This window comes from Euprymna scolopes, chromosome 25, assembly GCF_053919585.1.
Source record: "Euprymna scolopes isolate OS-2025 chromosome 25, ASM5391958v1, whole genome shotgun sequence".
NCBI classification, from domain to species: Eukaryota; Metazoa; Mollusca; class Cephalopoda; order Sepiida; family Sepiolidae; genus Euprymna; species Euprymna scolopes.
The window spans coordinates 32,159,167-32,177,659 of record NC_136506.1 but is presented as its reverse complement, the minus strand read 5'-3'; the positions used below and the strand labels follow the sequence as shown (position 1 = coordinate 32,177,659).

The following is an 18,493-nucleotide window of genomic DNA, read 5'->3' as shown; positions in this document are numbered from 1 at the left end:
ATACTGGTGTTTGAGATAAATTTGATCGTTTTTTATATTCTTTCATTTCAGAAACATTTGAAGTATTTAATAATGATAAAGTGCAATGGATAGTTGTTTCTGTGTGCTATTAATGGTTTTGACAACTGGAGACATTGGAAGGCATGAGAATATTGTTACTTGAATCATCATGATTTATGCTGTATTAAAGAAATTCAAGAATCTTGAATATGTTGAAGGAGATATGAGCCGGAGAATTGTCGCAAAGATGTGAAAGTAGTGACTAGCAATAAAGATTCATATCATAGGTGTTTTGACTATATGCACACAATAAAATTCATTGAGAAGCTTTAAAAATTGCAGTAATATCCTAGCATAGCAATTTGGATCTTGGTAAGAGTGATGAGTATCAAACTGGCGACTATGAAGAAAGCACTAAATGGTAATCTTTGCTTCTCCTCGTGTATGAGATAAAAGAGTCAACTACTCACTATTAAGGACCAAGAGAAATTACTAAAGTCACAAAACTTCTCAACAAGGTCAAACACCCAGTGATATTCTGGTAATACGTTGATTCTTCTCAAGTGAGAAGAATTTCCACCAGGATGAATTGCAAAGCACACAAAACAACAAATAACTAGTATACAAAATGTCTCACACGTCATGAAGATCAAGTTCCTTCAAGCAATGATGATCTTTGAGTGTGTTTCCAATAAAGACTATACCATGCCACCACACATCTTCAAAATTGGACTCAGACACAATTTAGATGGCTATATTGTTACTGTCCACTATTGTCAAGTGCTGAATGAAAGTGGCTGGCAGGAGGGCATATGTGTGGTAACAGAATTCAGTTCCATATTACACGTCTGCCAAAACTCAGAAGTGGCTGTATGAGGACTTCCATGACCTAACCAGTTCAAACATTAGTCCCGCAACTCACCTGTTTTCAACCCTAAGTACCATCTCAAACAATTAAAGACTGCTGATTGTCAGGATCAAAATGATGTTTAGTCATCTCTCAAATGACACTGTGAAAGCAACATGGTGGTGGCTCCAGGAAGCTTCTTCAATGGAACTGTATTTGGCACAAGGTCCTCTAAGAGGGTCACTTGATATTTTGAAAATACATCAATTATTCATCAAAATAATTTTTTGTTTTAAAATCTGCCAAATGTATCTCGAACACCTTGTATATGATCATGGATTTATTTTGATTTATTTACTGACTATATTTTATTTTCATTTACAGTTGGTTATTGAAATTTTAATTATTCAATACTTAATTTTTGTGCAAATTTCAGTTCGATGTGAGTCTACTCAGGGTATGACTGATAAAAGTCTCATTCCTGATGAGTACATTAGTGGAACACCAAACACACCAAACTCTCCTGTAACTGATGTCAGACCTGGTAGTCTTGGGTGGATTGTACCAGCACCAGCTATACCCACAGACTCCAAACCAAGCATTACAGTTAAACTGACCGATAAGCCTGAAGGGGTAGAGCTGATCAAGGTTGATGTGAGCGGTAATGCTAAGAAAGTCACAATCCTTGTAAAACGTCCAGGATCTGAAAATTTCGAACAACTTCCTGGTGCCAATAAAATCACTGGACCATTCATCTCAACTACATTTGACAAAGTGACTGCAATCAAGGTGATTTTGGAAGAAAAAGAAGATGATCAGAATCCAAACTACAAAGTATGGGTGTATGTTGAAGCATGTTTCCATTTGCCAAGTAAGGATATTTTATATTCATAAGACAAAGAATTTTAATAATATATTATATGAAGACTTCTTTTAAAGAAAAAAAGTATATTTCATTTACTATTTTGTACATTATAAATCTATGGCTTAGTAAAGGAAATACCTATAATTATATCCATATTGATAGTTGCTAGCATTTCCTGCAAGCCAAGTGGAAAATAATTACTAAGTACACTGTGGTAGTCCCTAAACATAAGTATCATTAATAATAAATAATTATTAATAGAACATGGAATTACCTTTATTGTGAATATTTGGGCTTTATGCGCATCAAAGGAGCAATTTTATCTATAGATAGAGCAACAAAACATTTTCAGTAAGAATTTTTTTTTTTTTAATTTTATACTAAAGTTACTTTTTTCATCAATTTACTATCAGGTTCACAAGGAAGTTCTTGTGGTTTTTAACTTTTAAATTCATATGAACATATCTCGGCTCAAACAAAAATCTATTGATCAAAATAAGCACCATCAGAATCAACACACATTTGCCAACGCAAAACGAGTGTATTTATGCCAGTAATGTAAAAATGTTGCGTTCTGGTGATGATAAAGTCGCTGAAAAACGTTTTTGATATCGCTTAGGTTTTTGAAGCATTTCGCATGCAGAAAGTTGTCAAGATGTTTGAAAAAGTGGCAATCGATAGGTAAGAGGTCTGGAGAGTATGGTAGATTAAGCAGTAGCCCAATTCATTCAACTTCTGCAAAGTGAGTTTAGCAACATGTGGTCAGGCATTGTCATGGAGGAAAATTAAGCTTTTTCAATTGACTAATGCTGGGTGTTGTTGTCGAAGTTTCTGATGCATTTCATCCATTTGTTGACAGTACTTCTCCGCCATAATGGTTTCACCTGCATTAAAAAAAAACTATAATAGTTGAGATTGGTCACAGACCACCGAACAGTCAACATAACCTATTTTTGCTGCAACCCTGGCTTTGGGAAGTGTCGTGGAGCTTCGTCAGCATCTAACCACTGAGCTGAACATCGTCAGTTGTCATAATAAACCCACTTTTAAAGTCACAACCCAGTCAAGAAACTGGTTGTTCTTGTTGCGTAAAAGAAGGGAAGATGACATTTCATAACAGCATTTCTTTTGGTTGCTGTTCAGTTCATAAGGCAGCCATTTATCAAGTTTTCTTGTTTTTCCAATTTATCTAAATTGGTTGGAAATCCTTGTATATGTTACGTCTAATTCAAAAGCAAGTTCTAAAACAGTTGTGCGTGGATTAGCTTCAACTATGGCTCTTAATTGATAGGTGTCAACATTTGATGGTTGACGACTACACTCATCTTCAAGACTCTCGTCGTCACCACGAAATTTCTTAAACTACCATTGTGCTGTGCGTTCTGTAGTGGTTCCTGGACAAAATGCTTTGTTGATATCGCAAGGTGTTTCAGCAGCTTTTTGGCCTAGCTTGAATTGAAATAAGAAAATTGTGCAAATTTGCTTTTTTGCACATTGTATTTAATGTCATGAAAAGAAAACATAATTTTTTTTAAACGATTGTAATTTAAATGATTAGATAGAGCAGAAAATGCTCTTTAAAATGATATATAAAGTAAAGGTATTATAACAAAAATTTATTCGAAAATACATCATTTGAAATCCAAATTTAAAATATTGCAAGAACTTTCTTCTCATCCTAATATTATTCAAATTTCAATTTAACTAATTATCCCTAAGTGCTGAAATTCTAAGTATTCTAAAAATTATCCAAAAATTATTTACAAAAGTTGTAGATTTTATACTTTTTTCAGATATAATGTTGCTATTTTTAATGGTTTATGTTTATATATTCAATTTAATTCAGTTCAATTTATTTAACATAGGTTAAAACATTAAACATTTCATTGCCGTTAAGAAGGGCACGGGAAGAAAAAAAAAGAAAAGGAAAGCGAACAAAGAGTGGGGGGTGGAACACTGCAGATTTAGATACAGTTGACCAGCACTTGTCCAACTTCGTCTTAAACTGATCCGTTGTTGGTGTTGTGACAACCTCAAGCAGCAGTCTATTCCAGGGACCTGATATGCAGATGGAAAATTCGGCTTTTCGTTGGTTTAGCGGAAATCTCCAATGTAACAGCTTCGGTTTGTGTCCTCTCAGTCCATGTTCAGGTGCCGGGGTGAAGAAAAAACCATGAAGGAGGTTGTAATGGCCATGAAGAAGGTTATAGGCCTTAATTAGGTCGCCCCTCAGTCTTCGATGCTCCAGTGAAAAAAAGAATCAGCCATCACAGAGGGTCTCTTAAGAAAGGTCATGCAAACCTCACACCACATCGGTCACCAGCCTCTGCATTCGCTCCAGATGCTGAATGTTATGAACCAGATATGGAGATGATGCCTAGATACCATACTCTAACACAGGTCAGATGAAAGAGATAGATACATAGGGAGGAAGATCTCCAAAATGAGGTTAGTGAAGGAGTGCTTGATGAGAAAAATGGTACATCTTGCCTTATTGGCAGACTGAATGCAGTGACACAAAGGCTTGTAGGTGGAGTCAACAAGCATCCCAAGGTCTTTGGTCTCGACATCTGCCAGAGAGTTTTCTGGTTGAGGTCAAGATCCTATGTGGTTGACCACTTCCACATGTGAAGACTCGACTGAAGAAGACCAATCTGCTTGTGGCAGACCACCAGTTTGACAGCATCAGCAAACAGCAGCACATTATTACCAATGGTATTCGGCATGTCGTTGATGAATAGGAGAAAAAGGATTGGTCCAAGTATTGACCCTTGTGGAACTCCACTGCTTGCGCTCACCTTTGGAAACAGGTTGCTGTTCATCTGGACTCAGTATGTACGGCCCACCATAAATGCTTGAATCTAGTGAATGACTGATTACTTTAAACTATATGCAAAGAGTTTTTGCACGAGCAGACGGTAGTTTACAAGAGTCAAACGCCTGGGCAAAGTCTAAAAGACTATGTCCGCCATGTCACCCTTGTCCATTATTCTCATCACCCACTCTTCCATCACCAGAAAATTCGTAAGACAGGAGCGTTTTTGGCATAAAACCATGCTGGGAGATTAAAATTACTGAAGTTGACATGAGATGAGTCATTATTGCTCGTTTTAGCAGTATCTCTATGATTTTGCAGGTTACAGAGGTGAGACTCACTGGTCTATAGTTGAATGGATCTTCTTTGCTGCCTTTTTTGAAAATTAGGCATATCGTAACCATTCTCCTATCATCAGGAACAACTCCTGTAGCTAGCGTCATGTTGAATACTCTTGAAAAAGAGATGGTTAGTTCAGATGCAACAGCACAGAGAATTGGATGGATGTTATCTAGTCCATGACCTTCGTTCACATCTAAGGCTAACAATACTTTCTCAATCTCATCATGGTAGCAAACAACAGGCAGCATATGTTGGATTACCAGGACCAGATTCAGTGACTCTTGGCCATTATGTTCCTTGAATATCTGTGCAAATGCATTGGTGAAAAGTGATGCTTGTTGGCCTGGCTGATCAACTGCTTCTCCATCAGGGCTCTTCAAGGTCACAATTTCGTTGTTAAGTTTGTGATTTCGCTGCACATGAGCATAAAACCCTTTAGGATATCTTCCAGAATCTCTTGCCGGCTGACGATCGAACTGCTGCCTGCTTTCACAAGTCAGATGCTCAATGCGATTTTTCTGCCTTCAGTACACCTCGAACACCACATTAGTTTTATATACAAGCATATAATAACTACGAATTATAATATTGGAAAAATCCAAATAACAACCAACCCAGTTGTTACATGATTGATACAGTTTACATTAAAATAATTTTATTTAGGAATTACTTTATAAAAATCGCCAAAAAAAAGAAATGATGTGTAGAATTTGACTAATCTATATATCTGCAAAAGTTAAATTGTCTTTGTGTGTGTGTATGTGTGTACATTTCCTTAACAAAGTGTCAATTTTCAATCTAAAGACTCGAGATTTGGCATAAGGGGTATTGAGATTTGGGAAATCTTTTTAATCGGTTTTTGGCCAGAAACTTGGCTGTCAAAGGGTCAAAGTTCAACGATTTAACCTTTAAAAAGGGGTATTCAGAGATAGGGCAAACTTTTTAATCGGTTTGGGCCGAAAATCTGAGCTGTCAAGGGGTCAAAGTTCGAAAGATTTTACCTTTGTGGTCTCTAGTAAACTATTCAGATAATTTTTGGTCTAAACATTTGAAATTTTACAATTCAAACATGCGGCAAGCATTTTAATCAGTTTTGGGGCAAAAATGTCACTGCCAAAAGGTCAAAGTTGAAAGAGTTGACCTTTGCAGATTCTACAAAACTCCTCTGCCAGTTTTGGGTCTAAACACTTAAAATTTTAGATGTAGATAATTTGGACATGGATCAAACTTTTTATTTTGATTTGAGACCAAAACAATAAATGTTAAGGGGTCAAAATTGGAATCAAGTTTTAAAAAATGACCTTTGCGGTCTCTACCAAAGTACTAGGAAATTTCTGGTCTAAACATTTGAAATAAAGGGTATTCACACATAGGGTAAGTTATGAACAGTACATAGGGCCCGAGCAAAGTCGGGCCAAACTGCTAGTAAATAATAAAATGCAAAATCTTTACAAGCAATAAAATGGTTACTAAATACATTGTTGTCACTCTTAAAAGTGGACTGCCTTCATCATGAGAATCTAAGCCCTGATGTGCCTGAAATAAGCAGTTTCGTCAATAGATATGATACAATCAATGTCGAACAAAATTATTTTCAGATAAAATTTTAATTCAGAGAGTTATCTTATTTATTTATCCAACTATTTATTGTCCAATTTACTCCCCAAATGATGAAATTGTACATATTTTTAAAATGTTTCATATATTAATCCAAATTACCAAACGTTACTGAAAGCAAAAACAGAATTTTAAATATCCTCAGATATAATGACTAATAAGTAATGATGTTTTTAATAATTTCTCCAGTAATGTTGCTATTGCCATTATATATTCATTTCCAGCATCTCCAATGACAACATTTACAAAGAAAACTACCACAGCAGGTAAGTGGATTTTAAATTCATTTATTTTTTATTCATTTACCAAAATAATTATTCTGTTTAAAAAAAAAATAACTTTATTTTATAAAAAGAAGAAAATCAGAGTAAAACGTAAATGATTTTAGATCAATACAAAGGTAAGAAAATCTGGTGAAAGTCACTAAGTTTATACTTACATCACAGTACATATGTACATTATATATATATGAATTATATGTACATTATATATATATGTATTATATGTACATCACAGCACATATGTACATGATATATATATATGTATTATATGTACATCACAGTACATATGTACATTATATATATATGTATTATATGTACATCGCAGCACATGTGTACATTATATATGTGTATTATATGTATATCACAGTACATATGTACATTATATATATATATGTATTATATGACCATCACAGTACATGTGTACATTATATATGTGTATTATATGTATATCACAGTACATATGTACATTATATATATATGTATTATATGTACATCACAGTACATATGTACATTATATATATGTATTATATGTACATCACAGTACATTTGAATATGCATTATATGGGTTAAACTGAACCAGTGTTGCATATGACCTGAAACTACACAGAGCTATGAGGTTGAAATATATGAGTTTTGTGGCGTGTGTGTCATTGGAAACCATTATTACCAGTAATGTTAGTAACTGTCAGAATAGCTACAATGTGATAAATAGAATCTGTACTGCGGAAACAGGAAACTTCATCCAATAGTACCATATACATTTTCATAAGTAATGAGAAAGAACTGTTTGAAAGAAATGGGGTAGATGTTATAATAAGCGTTTTAAAAATGGGCCAATATGGAAGAATTTTAATATCTGACTAATAAAAAATATACAAATATTATAAAAGAATATAAATACAAGAATTCATAACATATTAACATAGGCTTTTCTTTTAAAACTATTCTAATATGTAATCTGTTTTCCTTGTAGCATCAGGACCAACCACCGGATCCACTTCAACCGGAACACCAACAATAACATCAACACCAGTGGTTACCACAGGTAAAATATAATACTCAATAATAAAAATCTACTTAATATATAGAGTTATGTCACTTTAGAGTCATTCGCTAATGTAGAGAAATGACACTTACTCCTGGGCAAAGTATAGTATCTGTTCTGATACTAAACTTAATCTTTTCTGTTCTCTGTCAGTGAAAATAATCCATCTATGCTAAAGCAGTTTTTATTTTAGTGCCAGTCCAGAGTGCCTATTTTGAAGGAACTGGATTTTCCTCACAATAAAAATCTGTTCTTCATAATATATAACCCTCATAACCTTTCAATCAATCAATATATATATATATATATATATATATATATATATATATATATATATATATATGTATATATATATATATAAAAGATGAGAATTCAAAATTAAACAAACAAATAATCTTTAAGCAAACAAACCTGTCAAGATAGTAAAAGCTTTGTATCTTTATCAATTTTATTTATTAATATATATATATTTATATATATATATATATATATATATATATATATAATGTGTGTTTTTGTATATATATATGTGTGTGTGTGTATGCATATATAATAGTGTGTGTGTGTGTGTGTGTGTGTGTGTGTGTGTGTGTGTGCATATATATGCATAGAAAGGAACAAAGAGCGTCGTTTTTTTAATGACATTCTTTGATATGCTTTATTTAAAAATAGATATTTTCGAAATATTAAAGACTTCCACCATCGCGGTTATCTCAAACAGTCAGTCCATTTACTAATTTGTATTTGTGAACGTTTTTGGAAAATAGTTAGATACACGAAGTTAAAAAAAAAAACAAAAAAAACAAGACCTTCTTTCGTTTCTCCATTTCAAACATCACATCACTTAAACTGCCGGTTCTCTGCATTGCTATAACCTTTTTAAACTTCTCCACACACACACACACACACACACACACATATATATATATTCTCCTTTTTTCTCTTGTAGCATATAAGGAAAAGTAGTCAGATTATCGTCATCAGATCAACTTATTCGATTCTACAGTGTGGCTCATTTAAAAGTAACCCAGAAAATGTAGTAGAGAGAAGGAAGATTCTTTTATTGTTTAAATTACCTGTAGTGTTATACAAGATGCTGGTGCTCCTTGCTGACATCTATGCATTTCTGGGTATGTTTAACAACGTTTGCAGATATTGCCTGTAGATCTCTTCTGGTGATTCTCCTGATAGCATTGGTAATGTTCTCCTTTTGTTGGTCTAGATTATGAGGATTATTTGCATAAACCTTTTGCTTTAAAGTGCCCCAAAGATAAAAATCACATGATGACAAGTCCGGAGAACATAGTGGCCATAACCCTTTGCTTATTGTTCTCTCTTCCATAAACATGTCATGAACTCGTGTCAGTGATCTGTGAGACGTGTGGCATGTAGCGCCATCTTGTTGGAAAAAGAACTGCATTTTGTCTTTTGGTGTTAGTTGGTCGTTAAAAGAAAGATTTTAAGCGGGCCACTTAATCTAAAAAAAATAATTATTGGAGAAAGATTAAATAGATTGGGCTACTTTTAAGTGGGCCACCTTGTACATTGCTAGAGAATTACTTATTTTTCAATGTTTTTTCGTAAATGAAATTGTACTATTCAAATTTATTTAATCGATTACACGTCATATCTGACTGAAATTGTCTTTCATATTTTTACATATATTTGTTGTTTACTTTCATTGGAAAAGTCAGTAGGCATTATTATGTTATGAAATCGCTCCATTTTTTTAATTCATAAATTAAAATGGCTTTCATACTGCTAGGTAGGTAGATAATAGTCATTCAATTTTTTATTTTTATTTCTATTGTTACATTTTAGCATCATGCCATATGAAAATACTTGACTATCACATACTTATATTTTTAATTAGTATTTTTATGTTCAGAAAGAAAAATATGCTTTCATAGATAGTTACTTTTTGGCATATTAGAACATTCACTAATGACTTGAATGAACAGGGTTCAATCTTTGTTCAAATCGCACTCAGAAATGGTACTTGATATATTCTTATTAAACACTCATCATCACAAGGTGAGAATCTAAGGTAAATCTAGCAATCCAGGAAAAGGAGTGCCACTCTCCCCTACATTTCAGTGTACTAGCCAATCAAAAGAGAGGTTTCAGGTTGTTGTCGACTGTGTTCAGTCCATTAGAATAAGAAAAGTGCTTTATGCATTTAGAATATTATATATATAACTAAGGTACGTTGGTACATTTGTATGCAAATAAAAACTTTTTTTTTTCACTAACTTGTGATATGGTTTTCAGTATATCAAAATATATTTATCACAGCACTATCAAGCTATTATAAAACTTTATTATAAAAAAACTTATATATATATATATATATATATATATATATATATATAATTATGTTATTAAAGAGTAAATATTTAACAAAGCAAAGCTCATCAAGATAAGAAAAATTAACACTATTAAGAGGAGCAAACAATAATATTAAATGAAAGATGAGGAATAAAAGTTATATGTAACTTTATTATATCATCAGAACAATAAGGAAAAGTTAAGGGGAACAACCTCTTTAGGCCATGGCTTTTCGAAGCTAACTGCTTCTCATCAGAAGGCGAGAAAGACCAGAATTATACAAAATGCAAATATAGAAAAAATGGTTTAATGACATTTAGATATGAAATGAGAATGAATAATAGGATAATATGGTAAATGGTAATTAAAAGTAAGTACAATATAGTACAGTGAATCCGTATATATGTAGGTAATAGATAGTAAAATAGAAAAAAAAAATCCCATTTTCTTTCACTTTCAAATCGTTTTATTTTTATTTATTCATATGTTTAAAAATAAGTTGAGTTCATTTTGGAGTCATTTTGGTATATTTAATTCCTTTGGTTTTTTATCACAAACAGCATATTTTGCAATGTTACTGGAGTAAGGGTTGTTAAATCTTCGTACTATTATTAATAATAAGAATTTATTTCCATTTTGCAATTTTTCAACAATTATCCGTGACGCGCACCCCATAAAAGATATCAACATTGTCAACTGCTTTTTTAAACTTACATGTTAAATAAAGTATTTACTTCTCCACTTCCACCTCCAAATTAAAAGCTTTTTTCTATGATATGATATGCAAAAATCTTTCAAATAAATTCAATATCTAACAAAATTTTTCTTTCATTTCTTCTATTTAAATTTGATGCCTGAAATCACCACAACACCAGGACGCACTTCAACAACATCAGGTGAGAAACTAATTAATTGATAATTTAAGGATTCACATATTAATGTAATAAGAATGAATATCATTCACAGCATCCAATGTAAGAATTATTTTCAAATTATTTAGGGAATGTAATTTGCAAAGGTATAAATTGTCCGAGTAATATTTAGACAAATACATCTTTTTTTGTCATGTAATATTTTACCAACATTGAAAAAACATGGATGAGATTATATGATCATGATTTTTTTTCTACATAACTGTTGAATAAGCTTCTTATCGTTACTTTATTATTTTGTTGTTTTCTTTTCCAAATTACAGTTCGTTGTGAATCTACTAAAGGAATGAACGATAAACGACTCATTCCTGATGGCTTCCTTAGTGGAACACCAGACACACCAACCTCTCCCATAAGTAATGTAAGACCTGATGGACCTGGATGGGTTGTACGTGCGCCGACAACAACTACTGACCAGAAACCTAGCATCACAGTTAAACTGACTGATGACCCTGAAGGAGTAGAGCTGATAAAGGTTGATGTAAACGGTAATGCCAAGAAATTCACAATTCTTGTACAATTACCAGGATCAGAAGATTTTGTAGGAAATACTGATGCTACTAAAATCACTGGACCTTATATCTCAACCACATTTAACAAAGTGACTGCAATCAAGGTGATTTTGGAAGAAAAAGAATATGATCAGAATCCAAACTACAAAATATGGCTGGATGTTGAAGCATGTTTCCCTTTGCTAAGTAAGAACAATTCATATTTTTTTTCATTTTTTACTAGTTTTACGTATAAATATATTTCTGATATTGTCAAACTTGTTGTAAAATGTTGTACATTATTAATATATTGCTTAGATAAAACATAGTTATAATTATGTCCAGTCTAATAATAGCTAGTGTTTTTGTAAATTGCCTTGCACAACATTACCTAGTATAAAATGGATATATTTTAATCTAATATTTAAAATTAAGTTTGTCAGACTTTCCTAGTTCGACCTAAATAGCAATGTATTTCATGAAAAGATATTTGATCCTGACCAGGAATTTCTCTTTTTTAATCCTTGTAGCATGTTCTTTAAATTAAAAAGTGTAATTCACGCCTGTTTCTTTCTAAAAATATTTATTCCAGCATGGAAAATTATTTCAATGTAGACAATGTCAAATAATGACCTAGAAAGTTCTAAATGTAAAGGAGATTAAGCCTAGTTTAACTTTAAAGTTAAAAAAACAAGCCATCGCCCTTACTTCAGAATTTTTGCCATATTTTTGCGATTTATACATTTTTTTTTTTTTCATATTATCATTTTCTTCGTACATAATATTATTTGGATTGTATGGATTAATGTTCCCATTTTTGGCGTTATTTTTGCAACATTTTGAACAATGTAAGCTCTGACTTTCATCAGGTGTATCTTGGCAATAGTTCTTATTAGTGAATAGTGAAAAGAATCTTTTTGTTCTTTTTCCAACAAACAATAGTTTTTAGCATTCCAAATATATGATGTATTTATGAAATAAAAAGAGTGTCAAGTCATTTCCGTTTCTGCATTAATTCAGGTCCATACCAATTTGATATAATGTTTCTGAATATTTTAGATGAGGATTGATAATACATATTATTTGGATTCATCTAAGGTGTTATTCTCACAGTCAAACTAATGCATATTATACAGAATAATACATATTATCAGTGCTCATCTAAAACATTCAGAAACATTATATCTTCATAATAAGTTTATTTGTTTATTACACTTACTATTGTCCAACTTTCAACCTGGCCAGTCACCTTAATGCTGAAATTTTATATATTTTTAGAATATTTTAGGTATAAGAGAAATTATTATAAAAATTAGTTGAAAAAATATGTAGATATTCTTTGTTTTGATATGTGATTAGATGATTTGTGAGGAAGAAAGTCAAGATGAAGAATATAACTTAGTAGTGTTATATGTGTCTGATCGCATATGACTTGAACAAGCAAAGGAACACCCTCTTCCATAAATAACATAAACATATACACTATTAAATAGTTATCAACTTTTATTGAAGGGGACACTAAAACATAATGGAAATTGTTTGGTAGACTGACTTGTTGATAAACTATTGCTACATCCTGTAGTTACATTCTACTAGGCTGCTTGTAGCAAAATGATAAAAAAAAACAGAATAACGCATCCTATTAAGACTCAATTAAAACTGGAACTGATTTGGATCATACTTTTGGCGTTAAACTCCATTGATGCATATTGATTTCAATTCTGTACAAACACATCCTAAATCACATGCAGTTATAAATCCAGGAGTGCACGTGTATGAAGCTAAACTACAGCTCAATCTAACGTATGATACTGCACGTGACTTTAAACAAAATATGTCCCATACGTAAATAATACAGATTTAATTTTTCTCAGAAGTAAAAAAAAAAAAAAAAAAAAAAACTCAAACGCTGAAAATAGATTTAATGTTATTTTTCATGATTTGCTTACATATACACAGATATACGAAACAAGAATTATAATATTGGTTAGAGCTTTATAATACTATACCATACATTAAATCTTCCATGATTGATACAGTTGTAATAAAAAGAAAATTATATCAATTACCTAATTAAAACTTTATCATAGAATTAATTTTCATAAACAGAAGAAAATACATGCGGTATTTGTGTTACAACGACTAATCTATCTATATATCTATAAAAGTGAACGCGTCTGTGTATTTGTCTGTGTATCTGTGTGTCTGTGTGTGCACCCATGCTAGTATATTTATAAAAGTGAACGTGTCTATGTGTCTGTCTGTCTGTCTAGCTGTCTGTCTGTGTACATTTCCCTATGCAATAACTCTGTCAATTTTTAGTCTACAGACTCGAAATTTGATATACAGTGTACTGAGATTTGGGAAAATCTATGTGATTGGTTTTCGGACAGAGATTTGGCTGTTAAGGGGTCAAAGTTCAACGATTTGACCTTTGAGAACTTTACCAAACTCCTCCGACAATTTGGAGTCTAAACACTTGAAATTTTAGATATAGGTTTCTTGGACATGGATCTAACTTAATAACTTGATTTGAGGCCAAAACAATAAATTTTAAGGGGTCATAATAGGGTCAAAGTTAAAAAAACATTGACCTCTGCGGTTTCTACCAAATTACTCAGACAATTTCTGGTCTAAACATTTGAAATTTTACATAAAGGGTATTCAGAGATAGGGCAAGCTTTTTAATCGGTTTGGGTGGAAAATTTTTAGTTACCAATATATAAATGTATGTATGTTTGCATGTCTGCCTAAAACTTTCGACAGAGGCGACGGATTTTCACAAGATTAGTATCGTTTTGAAGTTTGACCTTCAGACGACAAATACTGAAAAAAAATGGCTAAAAACATTAATATCTTCATCTTCAACTGGGCATTTTTCTACAGGGGGGGGGGCGTTTTTTCGCCGATATTTTTGAAAATTATCCTCTCCTTTCGATTGTTTAGCTTTATTCACTTCCGGTTTGGCGGTGGTCGTAACAGCAAAGACGTCAGGTTTTTTTTCCGTTCTTCTCCTCCTTCGTGGTACGGGTTCGAGCCTGCCTTCCTTCTTCCACTTTTTTTTTTTCAACAGACACATCCAAACACCCGGGCAACGTCGGGCTGAAATGCTAGTACATAATAATGTTTTAAACAATTTTCCAATAATGTTGATAACGTTGCTATATTAACTATGTATTTTTTCAGCATTTCCAACAACAACGTTTACAAAGACAACTACCACACCAGGTGAGTGGATTTATATTTTGGGATATTTTAATTATTGTCCAAAAACAAAATATCAAAATTTATTTAACTTTGGGAGATGGGGGGGGGGCTAATCAAATAACTCTCTGCATAAATTTTGAAATATTTTTTTAAACAATTATTTTGTTAGATACATTTACATTATTGTTTAATAGAATGTGAAAATCAGATGAGAGATAAAATGTCCAAATACACAAAGGAAAAATATCTTTTTAATTTTCTGACGAGAGTTTAATCAATAATATGTATTAATAAATAAATCTTGAATTTTTTTTTATGCTTGTCATTTGTTCTCCTTTTATACGAAATAAATTCGATTTTTTTTAATCCTTTTTTAAAAGGTTTTCTTTTGTAAATTGTACCCAAAATACGGCTTTATTTTAGAATCACTCATAATGTAAACCGGATGCAGATTTTGTATTTTATCCATGTATTGGTTTACTTATATCAAATCTGCCGTTGCTTGAGACTGAATATTTTATTTTTGATTCATATATTGTTAGCTAATTTCAATAGTTTGGGATTTCATAATTTAATACTAGATTTCTTCATTGCACATTAAATAATACAATAATTCAACTTTTACTTTACTACTTTAAATTTTGTGCAGCCAAGACGCACGCGTGCGCGTGTGTACTCTAAAAATTTTAAATTCATTTATAATTTGAAGATAACTATTTTTTTCCTTCAAATTTCAGTTCGCTGTGAGTCTACTAATGGTATGGATGACAAAAGTCTCATCCTTGATAATTTCCTTCGTGGAACACCAGACACACCTGATTCTGCCATAAGTGATATCCGACCTGATGGACTAGGATGGAGTGTACCAGCACCGACTGAACCTACTGGCCAAAAACCTTCCATCACAGTGAAACTGACTGATGACCCCAAAGGTGTTGAGCTAATCAAAGTTGCTGTGACCGGTAATGCTAAGAAAGTCACAATTCTTGCAAAACGTCCTGGGTTAAATTATTTCCAGCAACTTCCTGATGCCACAAAGATCAGTGGACCATTTATCTCAACCACATTTGACAAAGTGACTGCAATCAAGATTATTTTGGAAGAAAAAGAAGATGATCAGAATCCAAATTATAAAATATGGCTTAGTATTGAAGCATGTTTCCATTTGCCAAGTAAGAACAATTTATATTCTTCACACTTAGTGTTTTATTCATGTTTTGCCAATTCCAGATATAAGTCTTTTTCCTATTATGTGATGATTTATTGTAAAAACGAACAGCTCAGCTATCGTTTATTTAATAATCATGTCCTATATTATTAATATATTACTTAGATGAAGAAAAAATAAGTATAATTATTTCCCAATAATTACTCGTATTTTTTTTTTAAATTTCTCGCACAATCTCACTAAATAAAAAATCAATATATTTTAATATAATACATAAAATTAAATCTGTTTGAGTTTTTAAGTTAGACCTAAATAGCAATGTTAGAAGGGTATTTTGTTCTGACTAACAATGTTTTCTTTATCTTTGTGGCGTATTTTCTACACTAAAATATATAATTAACATTAGTTTTTTTTCCAAAAAATACTTATTCTAGCAAAGAAGATTTTTACAATGTAGACTGTGTCAAATAATGATTTACAAAGCTCAAAATGTAAAGATGATCACTCCTTGTTTAACTTAAATGTTTAAATAGAAGCTTACATGAACATTTTCCCATCTCTTTGTGATTTAAACTTTATTTTTACTTTTTAAATTCGGAAAATGTAAATTAAAATGATATTAAAGAATCATCAGTAAAACTCGTTATTAATATGTTACTTAAATAAGAAAATATCTATAATTACGTTTAGTTGAATAGTTGATTACATTTTCTGCAAGCTGCTTTGCGCAGTCTTATCAAGTAAAAAAAAATGGTTCCTAAATATGTAGTTGTAGTTCTTAACTTTTTCCTGCATAATTATCAGTTATAAATAATTTATTCTCGAAACGCCTCCAAATTGAGCTGACTGCAGAGAAAACCCATAACAACTAATAGTGAATGCAAAACATACTATTCAATGAATTTGACTAAAAGACACACAAAAAACCCAAAGATAATTGTTAAATCAAAATTTATGAGAATGTTTCTATTTGTTATTAAGGAACAACAATATGCATGAAAAGGTCAAAGTAAAATTACTTTAATTTTGAGCATTTGAGTCTTGATATACTTAGAATAAGTATTTTCGCCTAAAAATAGGAACATGGGCAATTTTTAATAAGAATATTCTTTTTATTTCTTCATATTACATTATCTTATTTATTTATTCCACTAATTATTATGCAAATTTCAATCTGGCCAGTTTAGATTAGTGCTGAAATTTTATATATTTTAGAATATTTTAGGTATAACAAACATTATAAAATTACTTACACAATATGTAGATAATTAATTATTCTCAGAAGTAAAAAAAAAGAATTAAAATCGATGGAGATAGATTTAATATTATTTTTCATTGTTTATATAGATACACAGATATAATACATATGAATGATAATATTGGTTACAACTATATAACACTACATATGTTAAATGTTCAAGCTGAATTAAAAAGAAAATTATATAAGTTATCTAATTTTATGTTAAAGATAATTTTCAATTATCTGATTTTAACAGAATGAATTTTCAGGAAACAAAATGAAATAAAAAGTGCAGTATTTTTGTAGGAACGACTAATCTTCCTCTACTGTAATATATATATATATAATAAAATTATTTTGATTTTTCTCTCTATTTTCAGTGGTTATAGAAAAATAAACACTCCCTATGCACATTTTCCCTCTCAACGCCAATACCACTTCATACAGCATTTTTCACAAAAAATATTTCTACATTTTCAATTATTAGAAAAATTATTACTTTTATTCCAAGATTTCTACCTCTCCCGAAAATGTCTTCTAAATAGTGGATAACAACCATTTTCTCTCCCTATAAGATGTCTAGTACATCACCTATAAACACGGGCCATTCATTTTGATAGGCGACAGACTGTTATTGCAACGGTATATTCCATGATTCTGGGATTTCTATTTTGTAATTCTGTCTGCATGATAAATATATGTTTCGTGTTTGCACTCATTTTAAATAAACACATTTGAGGACTTCAACTTTTCAGCTTAATGTTGGAGGTTTGCCTTTTAAAACTTATTTTAAACTATATATTTCCTTAACAGAATCATTCTAATAAATACAACTATTAAATATTACGACTAAACAAAACTCTTGAGTTGCATTCTTTATAAGAGAATAAAATATTACATCTCTGAATACATTTCATGATTATGGGATTTCTATTCTATAATTCTAGCATTAGCACCATATGTTTTATTTACATATGCATACTGAAGACATTCGAAGACACACCTTATTTAATAAGGTTTTCTCTTATTTTTGCAGAGAGAAAAAATATTATTTTTCTCAATGTTATTTCTGATTGCCATTTTTTTTTCTGTAAAAAGTGAACTCCGTTCACAAGAAGAGGGTCACTGGATTGAAACAAAGTTATAATTGCCTCAGTATAGAAGGATTTCTCCTCCACGGGCTGAATAAAGAAAATGAAAAACAAATGGTTTCAACATTTTCAATTTTCGTTAATGTGCTTTTGGTTTCATTGTATTTACCCTTTTCTTTTAGCAAAACATATAACAGATATTCTAAGTCGCTGATTTCCATCGA

At 31.4% G+C, this 18,493-nt stretch overlaps 1 protein-coding gene across 1 annotated transcript in view; it reads left to right on the top strand.

Moving 5' to 3' along the window:
• Positions 1-18,493, top strand: part of LOC145247313 (uncharacterized) — a 558,870-nt gene that overhangs the window by 62,934 nt on the left and 477,443 nt on the right. Inside the window, exons 29-35 of the mRNA XM_080108949.1 lie at positions 1,284-1,718; positions 6,711-6,752; positions 7,741-7,812; positions 11,016-11,036; positions 11,336-11,770; positions 14,750-14,791; positions 15,508-15,942. Coding sequence (XP_079965075.1) covers positions 1,284-1,718; positions 6,711-6,752; positions 7,741-7,812; positions 11,016-11,036; positions 11,336-11,770; positions 14,750-14,791; positions 15,508-15,942 — 1,482 coding nt within the window. The remainder of the gene's footprint in view (positions 1-1,283; positions 1,719-6,710; positions 6,753-7,740; positions 7,813-11,015; positions 11,037-11,335; positions 11,771-14,749; positions 14,792-15,507; positions 15,943-18,493) is intronic.